At 39.9% G+C, this 25,994-nt stretch overlaps 1 protein-coding gene across 1 annotated transcript; it reads right to left on the bottom strand.

Moving 5' to 3' along the window:
- Positions 1-123: 123 nt before the first annotated feature.
- araf (A-Raf proto-oncogene, serine/threonine kinase) lies at positions 124-25,779 on the bottom strand. Its single transcript, XM_076730626.1, has 16 exons — positions 25,746-25,779; positions 23,992-24,206; positions 22,566-22,669; positions 19,157-19,259; positions 18,884-19,038; positions 17,692-17,790; positions 16,672-16,816; positions 16,282-16,309; positions 16,041-16,171; positions 15,668-15,870; positions 15,205-15,381; positions 13,928-13,974; positions 13,547-13,665; positions 11,506-11,637; positions 6,087-6,221; positions 124-5,986 (listed from the first exon to the last, which is right to left on the bottom strand). The coding sequence occupies exons 2-16, from the start codon at positions 24,100-24,102 to the stop codon at positions 5,846-5,848; spliced, it is 1,830 nt and encodes a 609-aa protein (XP_076586741.1). The 5' UTR covers positions 24,103-24,206; positions 25,746-25,779; the 3' UTR covers positions 124-5,845.
- Between the last annotated feature and the right edge of the window lie 215 nt (positions 25,780-25,994).

Here is a 25,994-nt window from a genome sequence, read left to right as displayed (position 1 = left end):
AGGCAATGACCCTCAATTTAAATGTTTGAGGCATCTAATGTTTAAGGAAGAATGGAAACACGTTAACATTTCCTTGTCTCACAAAGACTCTTATGAAGGGAGGCAGAGAAGAGGAGCAAGAAGTAACACAGATGAAATTTATTTATTTAAAGAATAAGTCCTGCATCAATATTTTAAGACAAAAAAAAAAAAAAAACTAAAAAAATACTAAGATTTCCTTTACACTTTAAAATAATTTTGTTCTTTTTGAAACCATCACACAAAAATAGAAACAAGTACAATTTTTGTAATAAAAAAGATGTAACTGTACACAGCAGAATATACCATTTATTGCAAACTGAACACCCCTGACACCTCAGAAACTATAAACACAAGTATTGCAATTCACCTAGAGATATGAAAAGACAATAAAAATAAAATATTAAAAATAAAATAAAAACCTACTCTGATACAGCTCTCATCCTCTTCTCTGAAACAAACAGCTGTGTTAAGCCTGGTTTCCCCCTCGGTGCAGGCAGCAAAGCATCTTGTTGTATGTGTCATGAAGCTGTTCAGGTCCATTTTAACAAGGGATTTCCAGTAAGTGTGGCACTTGCTCCTTTCTCCTTTAGATAACAGATGAACACAGTTCTCTTTGGGAGACACCATGGTAACAAAAAACTGAGCCAAAATGATTGAACATCCTGTCTGAAGAGGGAGATAAAGGGAAACCTGCTGCAACATTACATTATTGTAAAGCCCTCCTGATCTAACATTTGTGGAAATTCAAGACTTTCTGTCCATGCTATTGCTGAAAGACCATGAAAAGCAGCTCATTTACAACAGATGGGTTTTGTTTAATTCAGCAGGCCATTCAAATTACTTACAGACTGTATTTATCACGGGACACGCTCAAGTTTAACATGTCACCCACCATATAACTTACTTTTACAGTATTTTGAAGTGTTGCCATTAACAGATACCATCGTAGTGAAAAACTATGAACTAAAATCTGGTAAAAAGTTTGATACCTAGTTTGTGCTCAAGATTAAAAACTATAAGAAATGCCCCTGCAGGAGACGGTATCAGAAGAAAAGTGATTTGAAGGAGCAGACAGTACCATGCCTAAAGCACATTCTTGTTAGAGAGAAAGTGTCCTGTGATGACGTGAATGTTGCAAAGAGTTTTCTCTCTCTGTAAACATTTAATCCATCTCAAAGAGCCGTGGTTACAGACGAGAACATCTGCAAAAACGTCAATAAATAAAAGAATAACTGAAACAAAGTCTTTCCCAACCCTGGTTCACAAGTCCCCACCCCAAGCCCTGCTGGTTAAACCAATGTCCCTGTGAACACCATCCACTGATAGAACTGTAATGAGTAAGAACACTTAGGGTACCCAGCCCCTATTATTACAACATTAAAATATCAAGGTTTAAATGTCTGATCTGCTGTCAGTCATTACTGATTGACACAGATGGTAAGATCTGTTCAACTTAATGCTCAGTCACATCACACACAATATACAGAGAAGCAAGGCCAGTTCACAGAACACCAAACACCACCTGAAACACCACCCTCACAGCTGTTGCTAGTCCATTTACACGAGTGTGACACAACCCACATGACTCATTATCATGAAGGTAATACTTTCAAGATCATCAATTATTCCAGAAAGCAATGAACTCTGTTAATTAGTTCTGCAGAACAAAATGGAATAGTTACCTCGGCCACTATCAAATGAGGAAAAGAGTGGTCACGCTTAAGAGTGCCGTGGAAATGTTAAAAATCAAGAAGATAAACCATCTGATAAAGAGCTCTGCTTAGAAACCTGAAGAGTCGAGACAATGTGAAGTGAGGTGTTGCTCTTCCTTCACTCAGGAGCACTTATTGCTGTGCATTAGCCAACAATTACTTGTTTGAACAGCACTGGTAGAGTTATGAGGACACCTGTGTCTAAGGATAGCTTTATTTTCTTCAGTTCTCACACACCATAAGAAAGACTCTGGTTGATCGTCTCAATCATCCTCTCCATACTGCCTGTGACATTCTTCCTCTCAGTGCAACTATAAAGTAAGTCACTGTGGCAGGTGCGTGTAGGTTTGTATCCAGTTGTTTTTGCCTTCCTAGAAACTAACCTACATGCAAATATCACAAACTACCACTCAAGCAGGGCTCAGCAAGGAAAATTATCCACGGAAACAGAGGGAGGGAATGTGACTTTGGAAGTTAAGATTAAGCCTAATTTTTTGTTTAAACTAGGTCTCTGGATTTTGTCCCCCATCTTTTACAGCATGGTCTCATGAGGAGGGGATCGCTTCACTGTGCGAAGAGTAAGAATGATTACAGTAATCAGCAACTGAAGGTACTGTACAGTACATGGCATGAATATTAGGTTAAATGTGAAATAATCCAAACCTATCTTTGATTATTACTAAACCTGAAGCTGAGAATCTTTTTTGGGATATTTTGACCACTTTTTAACCACTGTCAGCAAAAACGATGAGTCCCAAATATTTTCTAGTTAAATATTATCAACAGTGTGGTTTAAAACTACATGACTGAAGAATTATGGCTTCTAAATTTCTAAAAATCTGAAATCTACAGACACCTCAATTGCTAAAGAAAACAAACTTAAGAACACAGAGCAGGCATCTGCTTATGTGATAAACAATGAGCTTGAACCCAACCAAAATCCTTTACATTGGTAGTAAAGGGGCCAATGAAAGACGAGCTTTCAGAAATCTGGTGTTTTCACTAGTGTCACGGATCGTACAGGACGCAGAGAGGGAATACAACTCCGGGCATGATTCAAGTAAAGGGCACTCGCACAAATTCCTTCTGCCATATACACTTTTGATGATTCCACTTTGGTGCAGAGTGCTTCAGGAAACGAATGGAAGTGTCACTGAGCCACATTAGTCATGAGACAACAGCATGTAGTTCGAGGCCAAATCCAGAGATCACACTGTGAAGCTACATGATCATTCCTCTCCTGAGAACAGAGCATGGAAGAACGGCAGTGTACACACAGCCTGGTTCGGCCAAGAAACTCTGGCCACATGGGAAATATTCATTGTTCTTGACCAATTTAAAATAAGCAGTATTGGAACTTTCCAAGCTCCGTATTTCACTCTTTACACAATCACTATTAATGGAGAACGACAGTGTGAATGCCTTCCAGGAGAGACCGTCCTAAAAGGTGTGCCACCATCCTGATTAATGACGCGTTGTGTCGAAGCTACATGATTTAAGACAGAATTCTTGGAGAAAGACTGGTGGCTATTACAGCAGGTTTCCATCCTGCCTTGGGGTGTGGCCATTTGGAGCAGGAAAACACTTATACCTTTAGACTTGGTCTGACAAATGTCTTCCAGACTAGTTCATCTGAAGCACACTGAACCCTAAGAACATTCATTACCTCCCACAGTGCATTCAAATTAGAGTGACTAATTAACCAAGTTACTCACAGTGTTCATGCATCATCAACAGCTACAATCATAGTTGAAGTGTACGTGTGGGCATGTATCTGTGAAATCTCGACCAGTGGCTACTCCATGATGCAGAGTTTGAGAGCAATGAGAATACATATTTAAGACTAGACTGCAAAAGACCTGTGGAAGCTGTGTGCCATGTCAGTACACTCCAGTCCCAAAGTGTCTCACCTCTGAGTTGTAGAAAAAAAAACTGAACAGAAAACTCACTATATGTAGCAGCAATACAACTAACTACTAACATTAAGACTGCAACTTATCAAGGTATGTCAATTCCTCATGAGGCTAAAAATGACTGAACATAAGAAAACTTTTGCAAATCTTATCTGAAATCCTGCCATCTGGAGTGTGTTGACATTCTGATAGAACTAGGAGTCAGTGGAATAAAAAGCCTTGGGAGGTTCCATGTTCTTTAAGAATTCTTTGAATTTGATGGTGTGGTCTGCTGAGAGCTCTGCACGAGCACATGGACGTGTGTTTGTCACGGGTGTATTAGGGGCAGACCAATAAACTGAGCGGATCTCACACAATAATGAAATGTTGGCGTTAACATAGCTGTAGAATTGACCCACACTAATCTGTCTATTGACAACCTTAACCTCAACTATCTTTCTACAGTCTTTTTATCTGCATCAAAATGTTAATATTCTTGGTGTTCGTGCCCTGTGATGATTAAACTCATCTTTTAATGGGTTTTCTTTGAACCGTTTAAAATCACAAGCTTGAGAAAACGTGACATTAAATCATTGGACAAACTTTTCTGTTCAATCTGAACTTCTTACAACAAATTACAGTAAATCCCAGTGAAGTAAGTAAATAACATTATAAGCAGGAAATTAATTTGTTTCAGGAATTGACAGCGTCTTAAAGCAGCAGTAGACAACTGAACACACACAACGTAAAGCCTTCTGCCTCGCATCACTTTGCTAAGCCACTCCCACCAACCCCACACGTTAAAGCGGCAGCGGCGAGTCGGTTGCCACGTGAAAGCTCATGCCTCGTAGGGCCTGATCTCCACAACGTGGCCTCGCCAACACCCTGGTCCCTCTCACTGCAACTCGTCTTCTTAAAGAGAACATCTAGTTTTCTCACACGACTTGAATTACAACGTGTGAAAAATTATGGTATTTTTACCCAATGACACCACAAATAAACTGCCTACCACAGCTTTAAGCATGAATTGCCGCATGATTTTCTTTGATAGCTTTTCGTGACTAAAACCATGTTGAACTTGCCCTATTGTTGTAGTACTTGCAGACAATAAGGTTTTAAGACTCAACAGAGGAATTCTCTTTTGCCCAGCCCTGTTAGTTGAGCTGTCCACCTTCCACATGTGCAACGCGCTTTAGTTGAACTTTTTTAGTCTATTGCAACAATGAAAACTTGGGTCCCAGATGAACTTTGTGATTTTAAAGACAACTGCGTACCTCCTTGAGGATGTCTATCCAAATTAGATAAATTATTCTGAGATGTTGACCCTTTTATTGGAGGTCATTTTGATTTGCAAAGATCCACACATTTTCAACAAAGTTACTAATATTCATTTTTCACTGAACCTTTTCGCATAGTTCAGTGTCTGAGGTTTGCCTATCTATTCTCAACCTCTAATAGTTTGAGCTTTCACTTCCTCCGCCTTCTCATGTTGGGCTGCAATTGTAGTTAAATATGTTGCATGTCTTTCCATTGAGACAAAATGTATCTTTTACAAGATACTCTCAAACAGGCATTCAGTTTGCTTCAAATCACTACATTCACATCTCAGATCACAGATCCCATACATTTATATTAGACTGAAATGAGCTCATGCACTGAGCAAGTATGGAAGCTGATCAAGTGACTTGAACCTGCAGCTCCAGCATTATGGCTGATGAACTGATTTAAATTTTGGGCTATGATCACAGTGCTACTAAAAATGTCTGAATAACACGACTTTACTATTAAAAATGGGCAACACAATTTTGTATGTGCAAACAAGTCTATTTTTACTTTTCCTCAAAACAACTGAAGAAACCTCCTAATAGGTCAGAGTATCTAATGCTAGTCAACCAGTTTGATGGCTTTTCTCAAGTGGACTGACCAGAGGCCTTTTGACATACTTCTAGATACCGTAGACATTATGTCACCTAATGAGTAGATCTTTGTCATTTGTTTAACGGACGAGAGGATTCCCTATCAGACTAAACAATGTGTTAAGGTTATTTCTACAGATACAGATTTTTGCGCTGAATGCTAAAGCTCCAAGGCTCTGCAGGACCAGGGAGTGAGCTGGGGGTCAGTGTCCGTCAGGACTGTCAGCCTGTGGCCTCTCTGAGGCACAAGAATGCTGTGGTTCTGGACAAGGTGATGGCCTCTCTGCCCAGTGCTGTGTGGAGCTTAAAGCGGCATCAGCCTGGTGGTGTGGAACAGGAGGGGGTTCAGGTCCTCTGCATGGACGGCCCGATGGAGCGATGGCTCCGAGCGACTCCGCTCAATTTTTGGCAGCAGATCTTGAACCTGCTCAATGGCTACCAGGATCTGATGAAGGAAAACCAAACGTAAAGATGACTGTCAATATGAGAGTAAAGTGCATTGTTCATATACCTTTCAGCCGATGTGTAACCTATATGCTCCTTACCTGTGGAAATAGGGGCCTCTCATCACGTTTGAACTTCAGGCAGTCAATGATAAGTCTTTTCATCGACTTAGGTGAGGTACTATACAGCTTACTGAGGTCTGGAGACAGGTAACCACGTCCAACCATAAAGATTATCTGAGAAAGAAAACAAGAAGGACACAGTTATTGAAATCTGTCAGTGCTATTCATGTAGTTCCAGTAACCAATTTAAGTTGGAGTAAAAGTAGGATTGTTTTAGTTTGATTTCACTGTTGATCAGACAAAACAAGCAATTTGATGACAAAATTTTGGAAGGTGAGATGGGTATTTTTTCAACACTTTTCTCAGATCTTGTACATAAAACAAGTAATCCTGGCTGTAATTAAGAATATAATCTCCATATTGCAGAGTTTTACCTGGATTTCTTTTTTGAGAAAAAGGCCAAGGCTATAGAAAGTGCATGACGTGCATGGCATACAAAATCTTAAGTGCTGTGTGCTTAAGTGGTGAGAAAAAAAAACCCCATGAACATGATTTCACTTTTTGCGTACCAACAGAAAAGGACAAAAGGGCACAAAATGAGATTAATAAAAGAAAAGAGCTATGTCCAACTGCTTGCTGCCATCACTGGGTGAAACTGAGTAGGAAGATGCTGCTGGATCTGGAGTGAATGTCCAACTTAAAAACTAACTAAAACGCAGTGAATATCTGCTTTCTAAAAGTGATCTGTCAAGGACCAGCACGCAAAGAGTAGGATACTGAAGATCAATATCCAGTCCTCCTTTACTTCTGTAATGTAACCCAACTTTCATTACAATGGGGTTCTGCTACATTTTACTTGTCAGTACCCTTTTCAGATAATATTTAAGCAATACATCACGACAGGCCGTGATACGCACTCATACCACAGCTAAGGGGCGTTCTTCGGCCCGACGCGTAGAGGAATACATATTATCTAATAAAATAGCCCCGCTGTGAAAAAAATAGTCCCACTTGTCCGTGCGTTAGCTCTGCATGTCGTCTATTCCTCGCCTTTTTTTCGGGAGAAGTCACTGCTCAATCAACTCTACCATTGTTAACCTTAAACATGTGAATTCAAATAATTTAGTCTATTTGTTAACGCTGTCAAAACACTGCAGCAACTTTTTGCTACCTACTGTAACAGTTTGTTGTCATGGATACATTGTTGCTTCTCTGACAATCAGCCCCGTAACGTAAACATGCGAGGCCCCCCCGCAGTTAACTATGAGTGAGTGGTCCGGAAGAATCCACCCAAAACCTCAATGAATGAGAGTTTTTTTAATAGTTTTAGCTTTGAGTGATCACTGACTTTATAAAGCCGACTATATGTGACATTGCGGCAATCACCTGGAGATGCAGCAGCGGCATCTGAATATCATGACTTTAAAAGCACCAAATTACTTGCCTTAACGAATTTCGTTAGTAAATAATGTGAAGAATTGTAAAATATCATTTCCATGAGGCTGTTCAGTCAGACAGTGACAGATCACCCTATAGAGCCCTAAGTGTCATAGTTGCTATCAAGGTGCCGATCCTGTGACTGACCATGAACATGTTTGAATGTTGTTAACGCCTTAAAAAAATAAACATCAAAACCGGCTACTTTTTGCTGCGTACTGTAACAGTTGGTTGTTGTCATGGAAACATTGTTGCTTCCCTGAAGCGGAGTGATATGCTGTGATAAGGCTTTTTAGAATAGTAGCTCTGGTATACGCTCATTATATCACAGTTAACAGCAAACTGCCACTCGCCAAACGGGGGTGAGTTTGTGCTGTGGCAGGTGAATTTGCCAGCCACAGTAGCAGGTAAATAAAAGTACCCTAACAGAGCGAGTTGAGACATTACAACACAGCGCATATTGAGTTGCTAGTCTGCTTGTTTCACTTGGATACTTTAACAAGGAGACACAGAAAACAGTGTGCCGGTACACTGCAGCAGTTAGGATGTCTGCAGAGAAGACTTCCCAGAAAGAGACACAGCCTTAAGAGGCGAAGGTCATAAAATGTAAGAGAAGTGGAGAAAAACTGATAGTGCAGAGTCCCATGATTAGTTAGTTTACAACAAGACAAGCCAGACAGTTCAGTGTGTCATCAATGTGCCACACAAGCAAATAAGAGAACTAATAGTTTCATTATTAGGTCTGAAATCCTAAAACTGGAAGCCATAACAGACCACAAATCATCAAATGCCACATAAAAAGATAGGTAAAAAGATAGTACTGGCAAAATCAGCCCTGGAGGATACGGCTTCCATGAAGGTACTAACCAGCATGAAGACAGCCCAGTTGGAGAAAATCAGCATACTGTTGGAAGAGCTTAAATATTTAAGCTTAAGAAATAGCCTATTCCTTGAATATTGCAGATCATGTTTCATTATTTTTTGCATGCAGTTATACACTGCTACCTAAAAGAGGAGTTGGCTGTATTAGAATTCTCCAACATTCTTATTATAGGTTAAATATATCACCAGTGTAAGCAGTCAAGAGGATGAAATGTATAATTAGTCTGAATCTCCACTAAATGGCAGTACTAGCCAAATCGGTACAGTCTGTGGTAGGGGACACACGCCTGTGCATTTGTCCCTGTTGATATGGCGTGAGCTTCAGCTTAGACAAGAGAGACAGAGAAGCAATGCCTCTGCTCATTGAATAATACATATACATACATATACATTGAACAATATATATACATATATGTGATACCACGTATGACTTTTAATTACATACATTAGCAATCTGCCCTGATATGTATGAAATTAAAATGAATTAGTTAAGATCTTGTTTTAAATGTATTTTGTACACTCTGTGGCTCTCATGGTTTGGCAACATCACATTGTATGTCCACGTTTCTCATCAGACCTGTTATTTCAATTACAGAGTTCCATTGAAACTACCAAGCAACCACAAGTCAGCTTTCCGTTTCCACCATCCTTCAATGGGCAAAAAAGTACCCCAAAGATGAGATGATGATTTCTGATCTATTAGCTATCAAGGATCAAGTTAGTATTGTTTCAATTTCAAGTATCGTTTTGGTATTGAGTTACTAAACTTGGTGTTGATATCAAAGCCAAAATTTTAGTATCATAACAACACTATCGGCAGGTGGACAAAAAGTACATTTCTAACCCTGGAGCTGTTCTGCAGGCTGTGACGTTAAGGTGTGGGGCAGCTCTGTGTAGCAGTGTGTATTCAGTCGCACACCATACTCCTTGCTTTGCTTTTGACTACATCAGGATCACTCTAGCCCCCACTCTCTTACACAGTGGTTAACATTTTGTTTACACTACCCGCCTGCACAAAACGCCATGAAAACACTCTTAGAGAGATTCACTTACAAATTCTTCAGATTTTAGAAAACAATACAAATATTTTTTCATACTCTTTTCATTTTTACTTACTTATCCCGACCTGGAAATTACTAATATCAAATTCCATACTGCTTAGGAATCCTGTTACCCAACGCGTATTTGTTTGTCTCACAAGTAACGGCAATTCATCAGTTAACTTGATCTTGCAGAAACTGTGAATGTGTCATTTCCCTGTGGGCTCCACACACAAGTGCTGCACGTAACACGCACACACTTAGTATGGTAAGCTTGGTAAGTGCATCAAAATGGGTGCTGACAAAAGTCACGGTTCTGAGTACAGCCTTTAAGTTAGATCGACAGGAAAAGCCCTGCATTGATCGATAATGAAAATGATTGTAATGGTCCTCCCATTGACTTTCCCCCTTGTGCAAACGTCTCAAAATCTGAAATGCAGAACACACAACCAAGCTGGAAGGACAGCAGCCCTATGTTGGGACCTCGCTATGTGAAAGACAAAAGACAGGCCTGCATGTGAAACCGAAAGCCTGAACAAAGGTCCATGGGTAAAAACTAAACCCTGAAAAATAAATAAATAAATAAATAAAAAATTTAAAAACATCACACCTTGCAAAAATCTCACTTGAATATAAGACTTGGCTTGAATCCAAATCCTGATTTCCAACTGGACAAGACCCACTGGAACACAGGGGAATATAGGAGGATATAAGAATCAACATGCTCCGCCCCACCTTGCCTTTTCACTGTGACATGAAGTTGCTACAGGAGGTATAACGTTTGTAATTACCCTACGGAACGTTTTAAAACTTGCTGGATGAGTAACAGACTGTTCATGTTCTCTGAACACATTTGGATGCTCAAAAAAATCAGCGGTTTGAGTAGCCAGCAGTCTCACCTACAGAAGAAAGACACGGATTAACCATTCTGCTGTTTCCTTTGCTACCTATAAGGACTAGCCTGCCAATGAAGCGACACAATGACCCTGTCACCGTCTGAGCTGAAAGAAATGCTAGACGCACTGAATGGACTGAAACACACATTAATCATTCCTGAAGTGATCTTAAGTAAGATGTTTTTGTCTGAGCAGACAGATGAATGACAGTGTGTTACTATATCAGTTAAAAGACCAGTGACACAGCAGAACACACACACACACACACACACACAAACACACACAGACAGACACACAGACACACACACACACACACACACACACACGCAACAGACTTGCTTGCTGCCTTTATGCTAGTTAGTGTAGTTGCTTGCATTGCAGCTGCTTGTGTTGCAGTTGTAGTTGGAGACTATATGTTTATCGATTGAAGGATTATTGATTACTGATCAGTGTTGCCGAAGTGAAATAAATGCCCATCATTATTATTACTATTTGTGCACATGTGTCGTGGTAACAGCTGGTTGTGAGAGTCAGTGCTCAGATTCAATCCTTCACTGTTCACCTGGTAAATGTAAAATGGTATTTTAAACATTGTCATTTAAAGTGAACATCCCTTTTATGAATCTGTATCCATGGGTGGTTATTGGTTCCCTGATCTCAGGGTTGATCTCAGGGTCAATAGCTATCCTTGATATCTGTTAATAACCAAACGTGCTCCTACCAGATCCCAACACCTATCAGCAAGTAAACACAAGTCTCTATAGTGGTGGGTGAGATTTCTGCTCTTGTGCCACCTATGTGTTGCTTCTTTTTTCATTCCTCAAATCAGCTGTTTCCTGGTGTGTAATAAAATTCACAGCCTTGTGGCAAACTACAACATTAATGAAGCACCAATAGCAACTTGTGGCTATAGACATTTAGTATGTGGTGCAGTTTGTTATAAGTAAGCATGCAACCTAAACATACTAACACTAAAAACGCAAACACAGTAGTGTACAGTAAATGGTATTGGATGACACTATGTAATATTAGATAGTTAGCTGCTCCTCATGACTGTGACTAAACTGTGTTCCGAACAGGTTAGAGAAGGTAAAAGTGAAGACACTTAATCATTTTTGGTGAAGATGAATTGGATTGACCAGATACTCTGCTTTAGACTGTCTTGGTGTTCTATAAACACAAAGTTGAGTAATGCCATGTTACCTGATCTCTGTTGTTGATATTGGAGTAAGGCAGGGTCCCTGACATCAGCTCAAACAGCACTACTCCATAGCCGTATACATCAGACTGGAATGTATATGGGTTGCTGTCCTGCATTCGGATCACCTCAGGAGCCTTCAGAAAAATAAGAACAAAAGCAGCCACTTAATTTGTCTAATGACCTTCAAAAACATCATAATAGATGAAACATTATTGATTTTGCACTATAAGCTGTTAATTAGGCTGCTGTGTCTTAAATATAACAAATACATCTATGCCGTCATAAAGTACTTGTCTTCACATACCACCTGCATGTATGAATATGAAATGTATCCTATACGCATTGAAAGGGCATACAATATTAGAATTTTCTATATTTACTTTAAGATTTATGCAGTAAGTGGCACCAAAATCAAGTAACATCATCAATACAGTAAAAAACTATTTGAAGGTTTAATCATATTATTCTGAGAGACTTAACACACAGATGGGTGAGAAATTAAAGGAGAAAAAAAACTAAAGGTCTTAGTTAGGTGTTGGGCCAACATATGCCATCAGAACAGCTTCAATGCACCTTGACACTGATTCTACAAGTCGCTGGAACTCTACTGGTAATTAGTAGTATTGTGGTACTTCCAGTAGTAGAACTAACAGTATCTATACGAGTAATAATAGTAGTAGATTAGCAGTACATTACAAACAGTGCTGTTAGCGAACTGTTAGTCAGTGCTGTCGTACTCAATCTTAGCCTCAAGTGTCTTAAGTCTCAAGACATTTTTTCTTTTATCTCAGACTCACCCAAGAACCCGTCCAGCACATAACCCACACAAAATGGTGAATTGTCATCAATTCAATTTTGTGCAAATTAAACAAACGAAGCATATTGTCTTGTTTAATGAGTTTTAGAGGTGCAAATAGCCAGGTTAGCCAAGCTAACTGCTAAGATAGCTCAGTGGCTTCCTTGCAGTAGTTTCCTCTTTACTATATAAATATGACAGTGGTTCTGCACTTTTTATCTAACCCAAAATGTCAGACTATTCCTACAAATATTTTTCTATTTACAATGCATCAAATGACCATGTGTTCGTGAAAGGTGTTGATTGTAGCGATAAATTTACAGAGAATTGGCACCGGACTCAGTTCTATGGAGTGCTTAAGCATCATTCATTTAGTTCTCCCATTGATCTAAAGGCAGGTGCCACTTTAGTGACTGTTCCTACTGAAAGACTAGCCAGTTGAGCAGTTTTTCTAACTGAAGCTCGTGCCATCCATGCCCCAACAATGAACCCTATTTCACAGTCGTAGTCACTTTTCCTCTTGCCATCTTGACATTAAAATCTGAATCAACTGGGCCTGTTCAGCATTTTTATACATGCCACGGAGCATAGTTGAATGTTCATAGCCTAATTCTACCATACAGTGCATCTGTCTGGAAATATGTGCATTTGTTATGTTCATCTATTCATCTGTAATTTCTTGTGATATAAACTGGCTATCATAAGTTTTAGTTCCCATTAATGTGGTAATTTCATTAAGATGCAACAGCTCATAAAATTAAAATAAGATAAAAAGTAAAATTTTGATCAAATATTTGACATAGACAAAACTTGGCTTAACACAAACAAGGAGTGTTTACCAGAACTGATGAAAAGAACTGCACAACTCCAGCAAACAAAATGCAGACCACTGTTTGTCATTTTGTGCAGTCTTGTTGTTTGTACTAGCTACAATTTCTATTGCGGCAATTCCCAAAACAGGTGAAAAATGGGTCAAATTGAGGGTGGACAATAAAATCAAATGAAGATATGAGAGAATCACAGAATAATAATAATAAAAAAAGCAGCCTTACTAACGCTGCGGTTGCTCAGTCCAAATCAAAGAGAAGTTGAATATTTATCAAAACATAGGAGGCAAGTATGGCTAGCTGTGTGGGGCATCAGAACTAAAACAGGAAAACGGGGAACACTACCCTTCAGAATATGAAGGCAGTGAGTCATACAATCCTGGCAAAGTATATATAATATGCATTAAAAGAGAGGCTTACCATCCAGAGAATGGATCCACTGGGCTGCTCAACCTGCTGAGAGCCGCTCCACCGAGACTTGACTGTGGCCAAGCCAAAGTCACCAATCTTAACAGTCCAGCCCTCATGGAGAAAAATGTCTAGCAGCAGAGCTCAGGAAATATTACAACAGACAACTGGTGTACATATTCATGGTGTTAGTATTATATCAGGACATATTATTGTCCTAATACTTTGACTATACACGTCTGCCTAGAAAAAGGTTATTTGTGGTTAATTCCTTGCTTGCTACAGACACTGTCATTTATTTTTACTGTTGTGGTTATCAGTCTACAGCAGATTAAGCAGAAAAATCAACATACCTTCATAGCTAAAAGCTACCACTGGACAATAGAAGGATACTGTTTGATTTCAGATCTCGATGAATTATGTTCTTTGCATGAAGATAACTGAAAAAGAGAGAGTGAGAGAAAAAAAATTCAAATCAATGATTTAATTTGTGCAAGCAAAAAGGAAGAGCACCAAATATACTTTTATATTACTACAGGAGTGCCTCCTTCATTTCTCTGCACTATCAATCCTATGTATCACTTTTCATACTAAGGCTGCCCCCTGAAAGTTGATTAGTTAAATCATCACTTGGAGGCCCCCTCAGTCAACTGAGATTCTTCAAGCCAAGCAGTCTTTTTTTTGTTGTTGATTACTACTACAAGATAAGAGACACAGAAGCTTACAAAAATGCAATACTAGGCAAGCTATAACCATGTCTCAGAAGAAATGTGAAGTATGGTGGCTTCAAGAACTTTTGAAGGACAACACTAACAAAGGTAAATGCAAACTCTAAACGCTTATCATTAAAAAACACTGAATATGTCAAGCCACTTGAAATGGACTTAGCTAGATGGCCATTCTACAATTATCTGAGTAGATTAACTATGGCCAACATATAGCATAATGTAGGCAGTAAGTCTATTTACAAGTATAATTTGAAATATATGCAAGGGTGCACATAACTGGTATGCAGGCAGGACTAAAATCAAAAATGCATAACATCCAGTTGTTTAAAAATACACCTTTGCATACCAGGTAGCCTAATTAGGTCTGGGTGACTGAATGGACAATGGGATCACTTTGGGTGGACGCAAAATAGTTTGCACCGTGAAACTGCTACAATCGATCAGATGACGGTAATGCAACACTAAGGCATGCTGACCGCCATAAAACTGTTTCAAGGGTACATCATGTAGGTGAGAGATAGAGTCAATATGGCTGCCATAAATTCATTCATCAGAACATAATACTAGTTAATTTCACTGTGAATCATAGATTTATCCCTATTACAACACCAAATCTGGTTTGGTTGATATAAACTCTTAATTCACAGATTCAGGAGAGAAGTGAAAGAGAGGGCAGATATCAGACAAGCAGTGGGGGCAAACAGAACGTAGAGCCAGAATGTTTTCACATGTGACTCAGGCATCATCTTCACCTGACATTATGACCGGAGAGATTTAAATATACTGTACGCAAACAGATTTCTACAGGAGAATGAAACTCTGGTTTTGTAACCAATGTTTAAAATGCTGCATCAAATTGATACTTGATATCAAGGACTTTGAAAGGGGTGTCAGTAAAGGGTATATGATAATGGTGAAACGGAATCAAGCAGCAAGTCTTACTCCATGCCCTGTGCTGTCTGTCTGGCCACATCAATGCGACGCATAGTGTCAAACTTGGTTTCTGTGACGTGCAGATGGCGGTACAGGCTGCTGCCTTCACACCACTGGGTGATGATAGCAAAGTTTGGCTTAGTCATGTAGCCCATGAACAGCAGGATGTTGACGTGGCGGGTCTTCCTGCAGAAACAAGAAATGGTACCAGTGTAAGAAATTCCACTGTTTCGTCCATGATCAGATGAAGAGATGAAGGTACAGATACTGAATTCTAATTGAGAGTTTAAGAAAAAGACATGCGATAACATGAACTGGGGTTGGCTGAAGTCAATGTGGTGCCCACCAAGTTATTGTAATGTAAAAGCCATTTTTAATTACTAGACCAAAAAAAGCTGCAGTTGTTAGTGCCATTTTTCAAAGACAGACTTATAGATTTCAACTTATGTAAAACACAGACAGCATTTCTCACCGCAAGACCTGCATTTCATTTTTGAAGGCCTGTAACTGCTCAGGCGTTGGCTCTGTGACTTTAAGGATCTTGATTGCCACGTCTCCATGCCACTTTCCCTTGAACACAGTTCCAAAGGAGCCGGCGCCTATTCTCTTCTGAATGTTGACTTCTCGAGAGTGGACTTCCCAGTAGTAACTTGAGTCTCTGTAGCCCCCTCGGTGCTGAAACGACATTTGGATTCAATGTTCTGATCTACTAACTCACACCATAAGTAAATGTCTTTAGCGTGGATTTTTTGCTCACCCTATTCATGAATGGACTATGTCAACATTAGCCTTCTAAACATCTGTCTGAAGACAACCAATGAAAAATGAGATCAAAGACCACATACCACTTTCTTTTTGTCGTCGGACGAGGAGGGCTTTCGCTCCTTGTGTTCTGAAGGAGATTTGGGTGGTCTCCTTCCCGGAGAGCCAAGAGAGGACGGTGGGCTGGTGGAGGGCTTCGGTGAGGGCTCTGGACCTGCAGGACAATGAGAAAGCAGGACAAGAGAGTTTTTCAAATGGCGAATAAAACCACATGTAATATTGCAAATTAACACAAATTCTGAAGAAAAAAAATCTAAAACATACCCATTGTGTTGTTAAATTTAAGTGCTTCCTAAAAATGAACAAAAACACAACATTATTAATTCACATTTGATAACTTAACAAGTGCTTGATGTGTGTGAAAACAGTCTTTTCCAGTGTTTCCACTGGAAGCAAAGTTGGGATTTGTGCTGTTGTATTGACAATTGTACCAAAATGCTTGTTAAAGCTGAACATTGCTGGGGCAACACAGCCAGTTCGTTTTCTGGGATATCTTTTTTTCCCCCCACCAAGTGTGATTTTGGCTTTACAGGCAATGGATAACACTGTTCACCAGTTCAGTTCTTATGTATAGAGCAGGTAAATAACTACATTCAATTGGATCCTTGTAACAATAGCAACCAATAAAGCATGGACCAAGCAGCTAACACTGACCTCTATAATGCTGGCACCAGCAGGGCCCACTGTGCTGACCATATGAACATTGGGAGTGGAGGTGGAGCGATGCCTCTGTAGAGACTGGCCATCTCCACCTGGCATGGGGAAGCGAAAGGCCGAGGTCGGGGACAGGAGGTCCATCCTGAGCGATCAAGTACAATCATCAAAAATAATACATATTTGAATATCACTTTCATTGCTTAAGGGCATTTTCCCACCTGTACTTTTCAGGCCAGTTAAATGAAATTCTGGTTCATTTTCCCCCTTTGTGCAATTTGTTTGGGCAGGTTTGAATACAGTAATTACACTCCGGTGCAGAAAAAACAACAGCACAAAGACCTTTTGAAGGTGATGGTCTTGATCCAATCCAACAACTAGGTGTACTTTGCAAGTTTGAGCAAAATGGCTCTCATAACCAGGTGTGCTTTGCATAGTGGGATGAGAATGAGCTAATTTACCAGTTTCTAGCAACTAGCTGGTGAAGGAATCGAGGTTGGACCTGGACTAGCTCATTTGGCCAATACCCATTTAAAGAAATTTAAAGAAAGTCCTGAAGCAGGTCCCTGCTTCAGGACTTTCCTTAAATGGGTCAAGTGAACTGTACCATTTTGCTTGTTGTGCTGCATTTCAGCTTGCTTGGATTTTTCTCTGTGTGAAAAGAAACCATGTCACAAGGGGAAAACGAACCAAGTTCACCAACTCTAACTAATCTACCCTAGAGTAAAACAAACTACTAGGTGTGAAAACACCCTAAGAATATACTGTCCTTTTATAGATCCAGCGTGTAGGATTTAGGGGGATTCATTGGTAGACATGGAACATAATATTCCAAATTCTATTTTCATTAGTGTATAATCACATGAAAATATGATCTGTTGTGTTTTGTTACCTTAGAAGGAATTCATTACAGGGGAATGTGAGGCGAGTGGTATTCAGTCAGTTACAAGCTGCAACCCCACTAAATCCTACACACTGGACCTTTAATTAGAATATGCTTTGCTTAGTATGGGAACTTACCCAGCAGGTTCTGGGGTTAAGGCTAAGTTGCTCTGGGATGGGGATTTCTCTGGCAACAATATCCGTGGGTACTCATCTGTGCAGGTATTGGAATCACACCTGGACAAAATAGAGGAAAAGGGATGACTGAAGACCGAAGAGAAATAATGAAACAAGGTGTCAGACAAAGGAGCACTCATTAAAGTACATCAAGCTAGGAGGCTCTAATTATGCTTTTTTAACCTGCGCTCCTAAACCCAAAGATGAAGGCCAGCCATTAAGCAAAACAGAAAACACAATGTGATGAGTACACCAACTGAGCGATTCAGTGGTTGGAGGTGATTTCTTTCATAAAATCTGAACAAAACAAAATACATTTTTCAACCACCTTTCTTTCAATGACTTAAGTGATTTTGACACATAATTAACACTGGAAGACACACTAATCACATCTTCATAATAACACCGACAAAAAACACAGACACAAAACTCAAAGACGGGCTAATGTGATAATTATCGACTAGTAACAGATTTTTAAACTATCATTATAATCTGTGGATCCTTGCCATTGTTTAATGGCTGCATATTTCTTTTTGATGATTTGCACTCAAATTCTCTTCATTGTAAAACCTGCAGCACCAACAATGCTGGGAATGTTTGCCTCTTTCTTCAGTGAATGTGTAGTCTTGCCTTTATTCTTTTTATCTGGTCCTGAATACTGCTATTTTTGACTGTGAATGTTAAAAGAACCAAAAAGCAAAACAAAAAACAAAAACAAAAAGATGATCAAACTAGGAATGAAATGAGGTTGAAAATGCGAGTGAGCAGATTTTGGGTTCAGATTTTTTCCCTAATAAAACCAAAAAAAAATGCTTGTTTTATTTTGATCAAATTTATATGTGTATGTGTGTGTGTGTGTGTGTGTGTGTGTGTGTGTGTGTGTATATACACACACACACACACACACACACAAAGAAAAACTCAAAGGTCAGAGGCACATTCAGCTTTCACACTCCCACCTCATCCATGCTAGGGGTGGCAGTTATGCTAAACAAACAGTGATGAGATGGAAAGTTAATCTGACCTTGTTGACATCATATGACCAGAAAGGAACTTGGTGCCCTTTTCTTGTATAAGCGCACCAAGTGCTTATACTCACTAATAAACTGAACAGAATCATTGCACGATACTGAACATTTCTTATCCAACTCACCGTTTGCTTACTGTATCCATGTCCAGACACACAGTTGGGACTTTGCTACTGCAGTGCTGGTGAAATTTGTAGCCGCATGTCTGACATCTGAAGCCGTTAAAAAGAAACTTGTGGCAAAAATCACAGTAAGCCAGCTTGAAGAAAGTTTTCCGTACCTGCAGAGATGAGGTAAAATATAAGGTAGTTCTTGATAGGCTGGTATTCTGTAAATGTAAGGTACTTAAGAGAAGCTATAAACATGTGAAAGAGTATGTGTGTTTGACAACTACTTACAAAGTTGTGCATGGTGAGGGGAATATCATCCAGAACCTCGACTAAAAGCTCCTCTCCAACCAGAGGAGTGATGTCTGTGTCCCAATCTGTCAGCCTCTTACGACTGGAGAGGCAAAAACATGAAAAACTGAAAAACTTATATGAAAAAGAGAGTCTGGAGATAGTATCAGTTTCAGGATTTCAAACCTGAAGTGGCTTTTTTTAGAAGTTTCACTGTTTCTCAAGATAAAATTATTCTAACTTACAATATTGTAAGGAAAAGGTCATCAGTCTTCACCAGCCAATACTACATGATAAACTCATCATGAATATGCTTTTTTATATATATTCATTTTTGTTATTAATCTGAAAATACACTGCCACACATGTATACATACAAACAGTTGTGTTACCATCACCTCAGGACACGTGCACGCATGCACTTTCACACACGCACACACACACACACACACACACAGTCGTGTTTCAATAATTTTTAGGGAGATTACATAGACTGACAATGATTTCCTGAAGACTCACCCTCACCATAATTATAACCACTACTTGCCAAACCCTAACCCTTACTCTAACCTTCACCCTAGTCTTCATCCTGAAATGTAATGATTTACATTATGGGGACTTGAGTTTTGAGATGAGTCCCCACAATGTAACTGTGTAAACAGATTTATGTGGCCACAGTATGAGGAATACATGGCCACAGTCACACATGGACACACAGACACGCAGACGCAGACGCAGACGCAGACGCAGACGCAGACGCAGACACACACAAAATGACAATTACCAACAATTGTTTTGAACAGGCACATTACAAACACTAACAAACAGTAACATTTACATTTTGGAACATAAAACAGCAAAGTTAAACTACTCAGTCCAACATTAGGCATGCATTATGAAACATGTGGGCCATCTATAATAACACATATGCACGTGTGTCCTGGAGTTGCTGACCTGTGTCTCTATGTCCCAAGTATCGCACCCTCAAATTTCCTATTGCTGATCTGTTTATATGCCCCTGGCAATAATGTAGTGGAACTGGCCTAACTCTGCGTCATATTATAAAAAAGAGCACGAGTGGCAGGAGAGGTAGCAGCCAAGATGCTAATGCTATATTGGCAAAGTATTCTGGGGCTCTGCTCATATACATATATATATACACACATATATAAATAAAAAGTCATCAGATACCCCACTGGTATAATCAACTGGTGACGAGGAGGAGGAGACAGAAGCCACTGATATCAAGACAAGGACGTGCCTCACATGAAACAACTAGGATCCAGCAATACATCCGGAAGATGGCCCCCAAAGATGAGCTACTAACAGAATACCTCAGGCAACAGAAACCTGATAATGCAGAAGAGGAGAACCGACCATCATGGAAAGACAAGCCCCTTCACGGCATGTACCACCGCCAGATAGAAGAAGTGGCCGATATCAAGAAATCCTACCAATGGCTTGAAAAGGTGGAACCAATTAACGATGGATGGGACCCACCCAGAGTGGTTGACCCAAGGGCGGACAGTCCTGATCCTGAAGGACCCCCAGAAGGGTGCAATTCCATCCAACTACCCCCAGTAACCTGCCTCTGTACAACATGGAAGCTTGTGTCAGGCATCATAGCGGCTAGGATGAATAGGCACATGGCCCAGTGGCTTGAAAAGGCTGGACTGAAAGACAGCACAGAAGCCCTAATCTTGGCTGGACAAGAACACAACCCTCAGTACAAGATCAATGGAGGCAGGGGTTTACCACACCAGACAGGACCCCAGGTACAGGCTGTGCAAAGGTGCTCCTGAGATAGTTCAACACATAGTAGCAGAGTGTAAGATGCTGGCAAGAAAAGCGTACACGAGTATGGGCTGGAACCTCCCAAGGTGGTGGAGAATGACCGAGCAAAGATCCTGCGAGACCTCCAGAACCAGACCGAGAAGATGGTGTTGGATAACCAACCAGACCAACCAGACAGACAAACAACAGCAGAAGGCAGCAGTGATAGACGTAGCGATTCCGAGCGACAGTAACATCAAGAAGAAGGAACACGAGAAGCTGAAAAAATACCAAGGGCTGAAAGAGGAGCTAGAGAAGATGTGGGGAATAAAAGCAACAGTGGTACCAGTGTTAATTGGAGCACTGGGGGCAGTGACCCACAAACTGGGAGAGTGGCTTCAGGAGATTCCAGGAGCAACAACTCATTTCTCTGTCCAGAAGAGCGTAGTCCTAAGAACAGCTACGACACTGTGCAGAACCCTCAAACTCCCACACCTCTGGTAGAAGACCCAAGCTTGGGGAAAAAGACACCCATATTTATAAACTGACCAAAAATTACATCTGAATATTCACACTAAACACACTTTACTGAAATGCGACCATAACAAAATAAAGCGAACCCAAACCTTCTTGGTTTGTCTTGTCACTGTTCCAATAATCATCCCTAACTCTGGTTTGGTTGAAATAAACTCTTAATTCCCCGATTTGGGAGAAGAGCGAGAGAGAGGGTGCACATCAGAGAAGCAGTGGGGTAAACAGCACATGGAGCCGGAATATTTCCCTGAATATCTCCCACCATCTTCCAAGGTGGCGCCGCGCGAGTGGCAGCTTGTTACAGCAGCTCTGTCCGTTTTCCTTTGTATTAGTGTGTTTTTGTGTCTTTTTTGTGGTTCCTTTTTGTAACTTGCTGGCTGTAACAACTAAATTTCCCCAGTGTGGGATTGATAAAGTCCTATCTTATCTTATATTTAATATTTTCGCATCTAACTGAGGAATTATTTTCAGAGGACATTATAACAGGAATGACTTAAATATGTCAGACTTCAACAGATTTTCCCGGTTAGAAAAAGAAAAACAGTAATTACTGGAAAGTGTTTTTTTTCTAACTTCTGTCCATCATGTAGTGCTGTCAATGCGGCCGCTTTCTGCCCCCAGTCGAAAGAATGGACAGATTTTTTTTTTAAGCAAAAATATAGATTCAAATTTAGAACATTCATTGACAGCCCTCATATACACACTTAAGTGAACATATACACGCATACATTACATATATACACATATAAATACATAGACACAAACACAGGTATACGTATACACGTATATATTTACATAGCCCTATCACTTGATGATTTTTCAATGAAGAATTTGAAATGCTAGTCAGCACAACCGTTAGTGGTGAAAAAATTAAATGTTTAAATTTAATTGTCAATTTTCAGTTGAGACACACGAATTAAACACACAAAATGATTCAGTCTTAATGTTTCACAAATATATCTACAAACTACACTATAAAATGTGTTCATCTGAGACTTAGTTTGCTGTTTTTTCTTGATCTTTTACATCAGCAATGAGGATTGCAACCCATTATATCTATTCAGTGTGGGAGGACATGCAGCAGACAATATTTCAATCTTACCCTTCCAGAAGGCGAAATACAGCACAGCACTCTTGGCTTAGGCCTCTCACTTTGAGTGCTTTATCTAGACTCTCGTGCACAGTCTGTCCTTGGCGAACATTCACCTGAGAACAGGAAAACTGTATCAGAGCAAGTGTGTCTTCTAACTGACATTCACTGACCAGGTACTCACAGGTAGTATATACAAGGGGGCATACTGAAAGCACTGATAGACAAAAATGACAATTGCACAATGAGTTGATGTTGACGCTACAGATGATGTAACATTCAAATGGATTCAGGCAGAGGACAGAGGAGAAACTGGATACTATTTTCATGGACGACAGCAGGATAGTAGAATTGGGTGAGGCTGTCCAAAGTTAAAATATCTCAACTTTTTTTGTCCTCTGTAGCTCCCTCACATAAGGAGAAAAAACAAGGTGATCTGGACGAGGATTAAATAAACTGATGCACAGATAGATACATACATAGACAGATAAATAACAAATAATAATCATATATTACTGTTCTGACCACAACAAAGCTCTTAGGTCCTGCTCCTGCCTGGCATTAACATGCCAACATGGGTGATCCTATCACAAGCAGACAGCTCTAAAAAATGTCACTTCATTAGAATTGCAATTGCAGACATTAGAATGCATCTCCATGTGTCTCTAGTGACCACTTGTGATTGGATCTCACTTCCTTGCTCTATATACAAATAAACACATACATCATTTCTGTTTCAAGTTTCTGTTGCACTGACTCTTCTGCCAAAATGAAAATTGGACAGCATGTTCTGGCAGTAATTCATTTATGGGAATCCATTTTTTCTGTTGTTTTGGCTTCTTCTTATTGTTTCTCAATTTAATAGGATGCTGCTGGCAAATTAGTGCACATTTCCCATAATACAGAGGAAGACGTCAGTAGACATCTGTGTTGACACTTCAAAAAGAACGTGACCACCTCAAAATGTGGTCTAAGCAATCAGATCTCAATGTGTCCTCAATGCATCTTGGGTCCATTCACACCTTTATGTTAGAGCTGCCACTTGTGATCGGATGACCCAAGACGCATGTTAATGCCAGGTGTAGACAGGGTCTCAGAGACAACACTGTGTGCTGTCAGTCAATCACAGCTGCTGATACCATGATTATATTACCACAGAAAGTGTTTCATTATTACATGTGCATTTTTAACATAGCAATACAAACAGCCCATCTGTGAAACCTGACATCAACTGTCCACTAGCTTACTCAATAAAATTCTGTGAAATATGCCAAATTTGAGGTAAGCAGTTACACTTAGAACCAACAGTACTTAATAAATAACTCGTTCTCAGAGATGGTAAAGCCAACTATCAATAATTGCTGTATGTAAAAAGGTGATTTCCTGACTAGAGCTTTTGTGTCATTGATAAAGAGCAATACAGAACCAATCATCTCACCACTGTCCTCTGTTTGTTGGGGAGGTAGACTCGGATGGTGCCCCCACCTCGGGGTACATCCTCTGGACTAGTCTCTCCCGAGGAGGAGTAGGAGGAGGAGGTGGAGGACATGATGAGAGACAGGAGGAGCTGGGGGGACGTGGGAATTAGACACCACAACCTCAGAAGAGCTTCATGCACCGTAGGATCAGAGTAGTTAGCCCTTTACTTAGAACCTGCAACAAGATGGACATATTTCAGTTTGGACACAACATACTTGTGGAAAGAAAGTGGATGGAATTGTTGGTCTAAAGGGCATTTTCTGCCCTATATATTATGATGATAGCATGGGTTGCATTACTGCTATTCCCTTTTGGACATGTACTTAATTGAAAACAGGACAAAGAATAAATATTTAATGTTTTACCTTATCAACTCCATTGATTTTTGGATGGGGTTGTAAAATATCACTTTAAAGACATACAGCTACAACAGCACAAAGTTGAAGAAATCTATCAATGTCAGAAAAGGGCAAAGTTGCAAAGAAAAAGCAGATCACAGCGATAACTGGCAGATGTTAGTTTTTCATGACTGCTGTTTATGACAACGAAAATACATTAAATCAGTCGCGTTATGGGGTTGGGGGGTAACAGTAAATGCGTCTCAACTCTCTCAACATCGCCCTTATCTGTATGGAGAGAAGATGATGTCAAAAACTACTAAAAATTCTGACAACTAAGCAGAAATAGCTTCATGTCACTAGTCTCATGGATGGCAAGCAGAGTATACATGTTAAAATCTTGACCTTATAACGTCACAGAAAAGACAGTGTTTGTTGTTTGTGGATGCCGGATACACAAAAAACGCTGACGTCGAGTTGTGAAAAGTTAATAATTCTCACATAAGCATAACGTCAGTCGCTGACAAGGACAGCATTTAGCTCAGTTATATCTTTTGCGTTATCTCTGGCGATACATGAGAGACTGGCACACACCGGGTCTTAATGTTCCATCAGTATAATTTAGCAGCACTGACAAATGACAACGGTGTTTATACCAAGGGTTACCTCACAGAACAAGTGATAATGTATCCTGAATAATGAATTCTCAAAATGTACTCGGCCGAGCTTAACATCAATGTTTAAATGGAGCGCTGACAGTAAAAGTTGCAGAGTAGCGAACTTGCTAACTAGCTACTTGCATGACGCTAAGGCTAGCTGACGTTAGCCAGTTAGCTTAGCGTGGGATTTGCCTGCTATGCAATATGACATTTCGAGTTTTGGGGAGGCCATGTTTCTATCGGGGCGCCAGTTAAACGACTTTAGCTAGTAGCAAACTACTTAAAAAGGTAGCACAGTAGCAAGTCGGTAAGAAATGACTTCATAGCAATTTAATGCTAATGATGCAAAGTTATCAAAGCTTTTGTAAATTCCTCTCAGCTCAACTTGAAACCGTGACAGCTAGCTGGCTGGCTAAGTGCTGACTGGAGAAGGTGAGGAGATTATCTCGCTAACTGAGTGGCTAGCTTTACTGTGTATTGCTTTTATGCTACGTATTCTTAGCAAGCTAACATTAGCCAACTTGGGGGAGGGGGGGGGGGTTACCACCGCGTCAGCTAGTTGGCTACTTCTGGTGCCTTCAAGAAATACACTACTGTGACTGATTTAATTGACACGCGTAAAACATTTACATATAGTTATTTAATTTGTCAGAATAACAGCAAAACCTCCATTCGTCAGTGTTGTAATACTACTTGGATACAAGTTTAATTCTTACCTGTAGCAGCCATCTTGAATTCTCTCAATCTGAAGTCGGATCTGTCAAGAACTTAGGGGAAAGCGGAAAACCCGGAAATGCTCCGTCTTCATTGGCTGATTCTTGTAGCTGAGTTTTTTCATTGGACAACGGAAGTTCTACATGTAAGAGGTGGGAGCTGTGAGTATACGGTTTTGTCATATCTACATAAAATATATACATACATAAATAGATAAAACGTTTGATATGTAAATCTATTTGTAGCTCTAC

The sequence above is a fragment of the Chaetodon auriga genome, chromosome 5 (genome assembly GCF_051107435.1).
Source record: "Chaetodon auriga isolate fChaAug3 chromosome 5, fChaAug3.hap1, whole genome shotgun sequence".
Lineage (NCBI taxonomy): Eukaryota > Metazoa > Chordata > Actinopteri > Chaetodontiformes > Chaetodontidae > Chaetodon > Chaetodon auriga.
Note: the sequence above shows the minus strand (reverse complement) of the source record. Positions and strands in the feature narration are given on the sequence as shown.

Excerpts from the sequence above, each read along its gene's own strand:
- araf (XM_076730626.1), bottom strand. The coding sequence starts at position 24,102 with ATGTCCTCCACCTCCTCCTCCTACTCCTCCTCGGGAGAGACTAGTCCA. Across the intron at positions 13,975-15,204 it reads CAGACAGCACAGGGCATGGA|TTATCTTCATGCAAAGAACA; the intron begins GTAAGACTTGCT and ends TCTCTTTTTCAG. Across the intron at positions 11,638-13,546 it reads GTGGATCCATTCTCTGGATG|GCTCCTGAGGTGATCCGAAT; the intron begins GTAAGCCTCTCT and ends ATTTTTCTGAAG.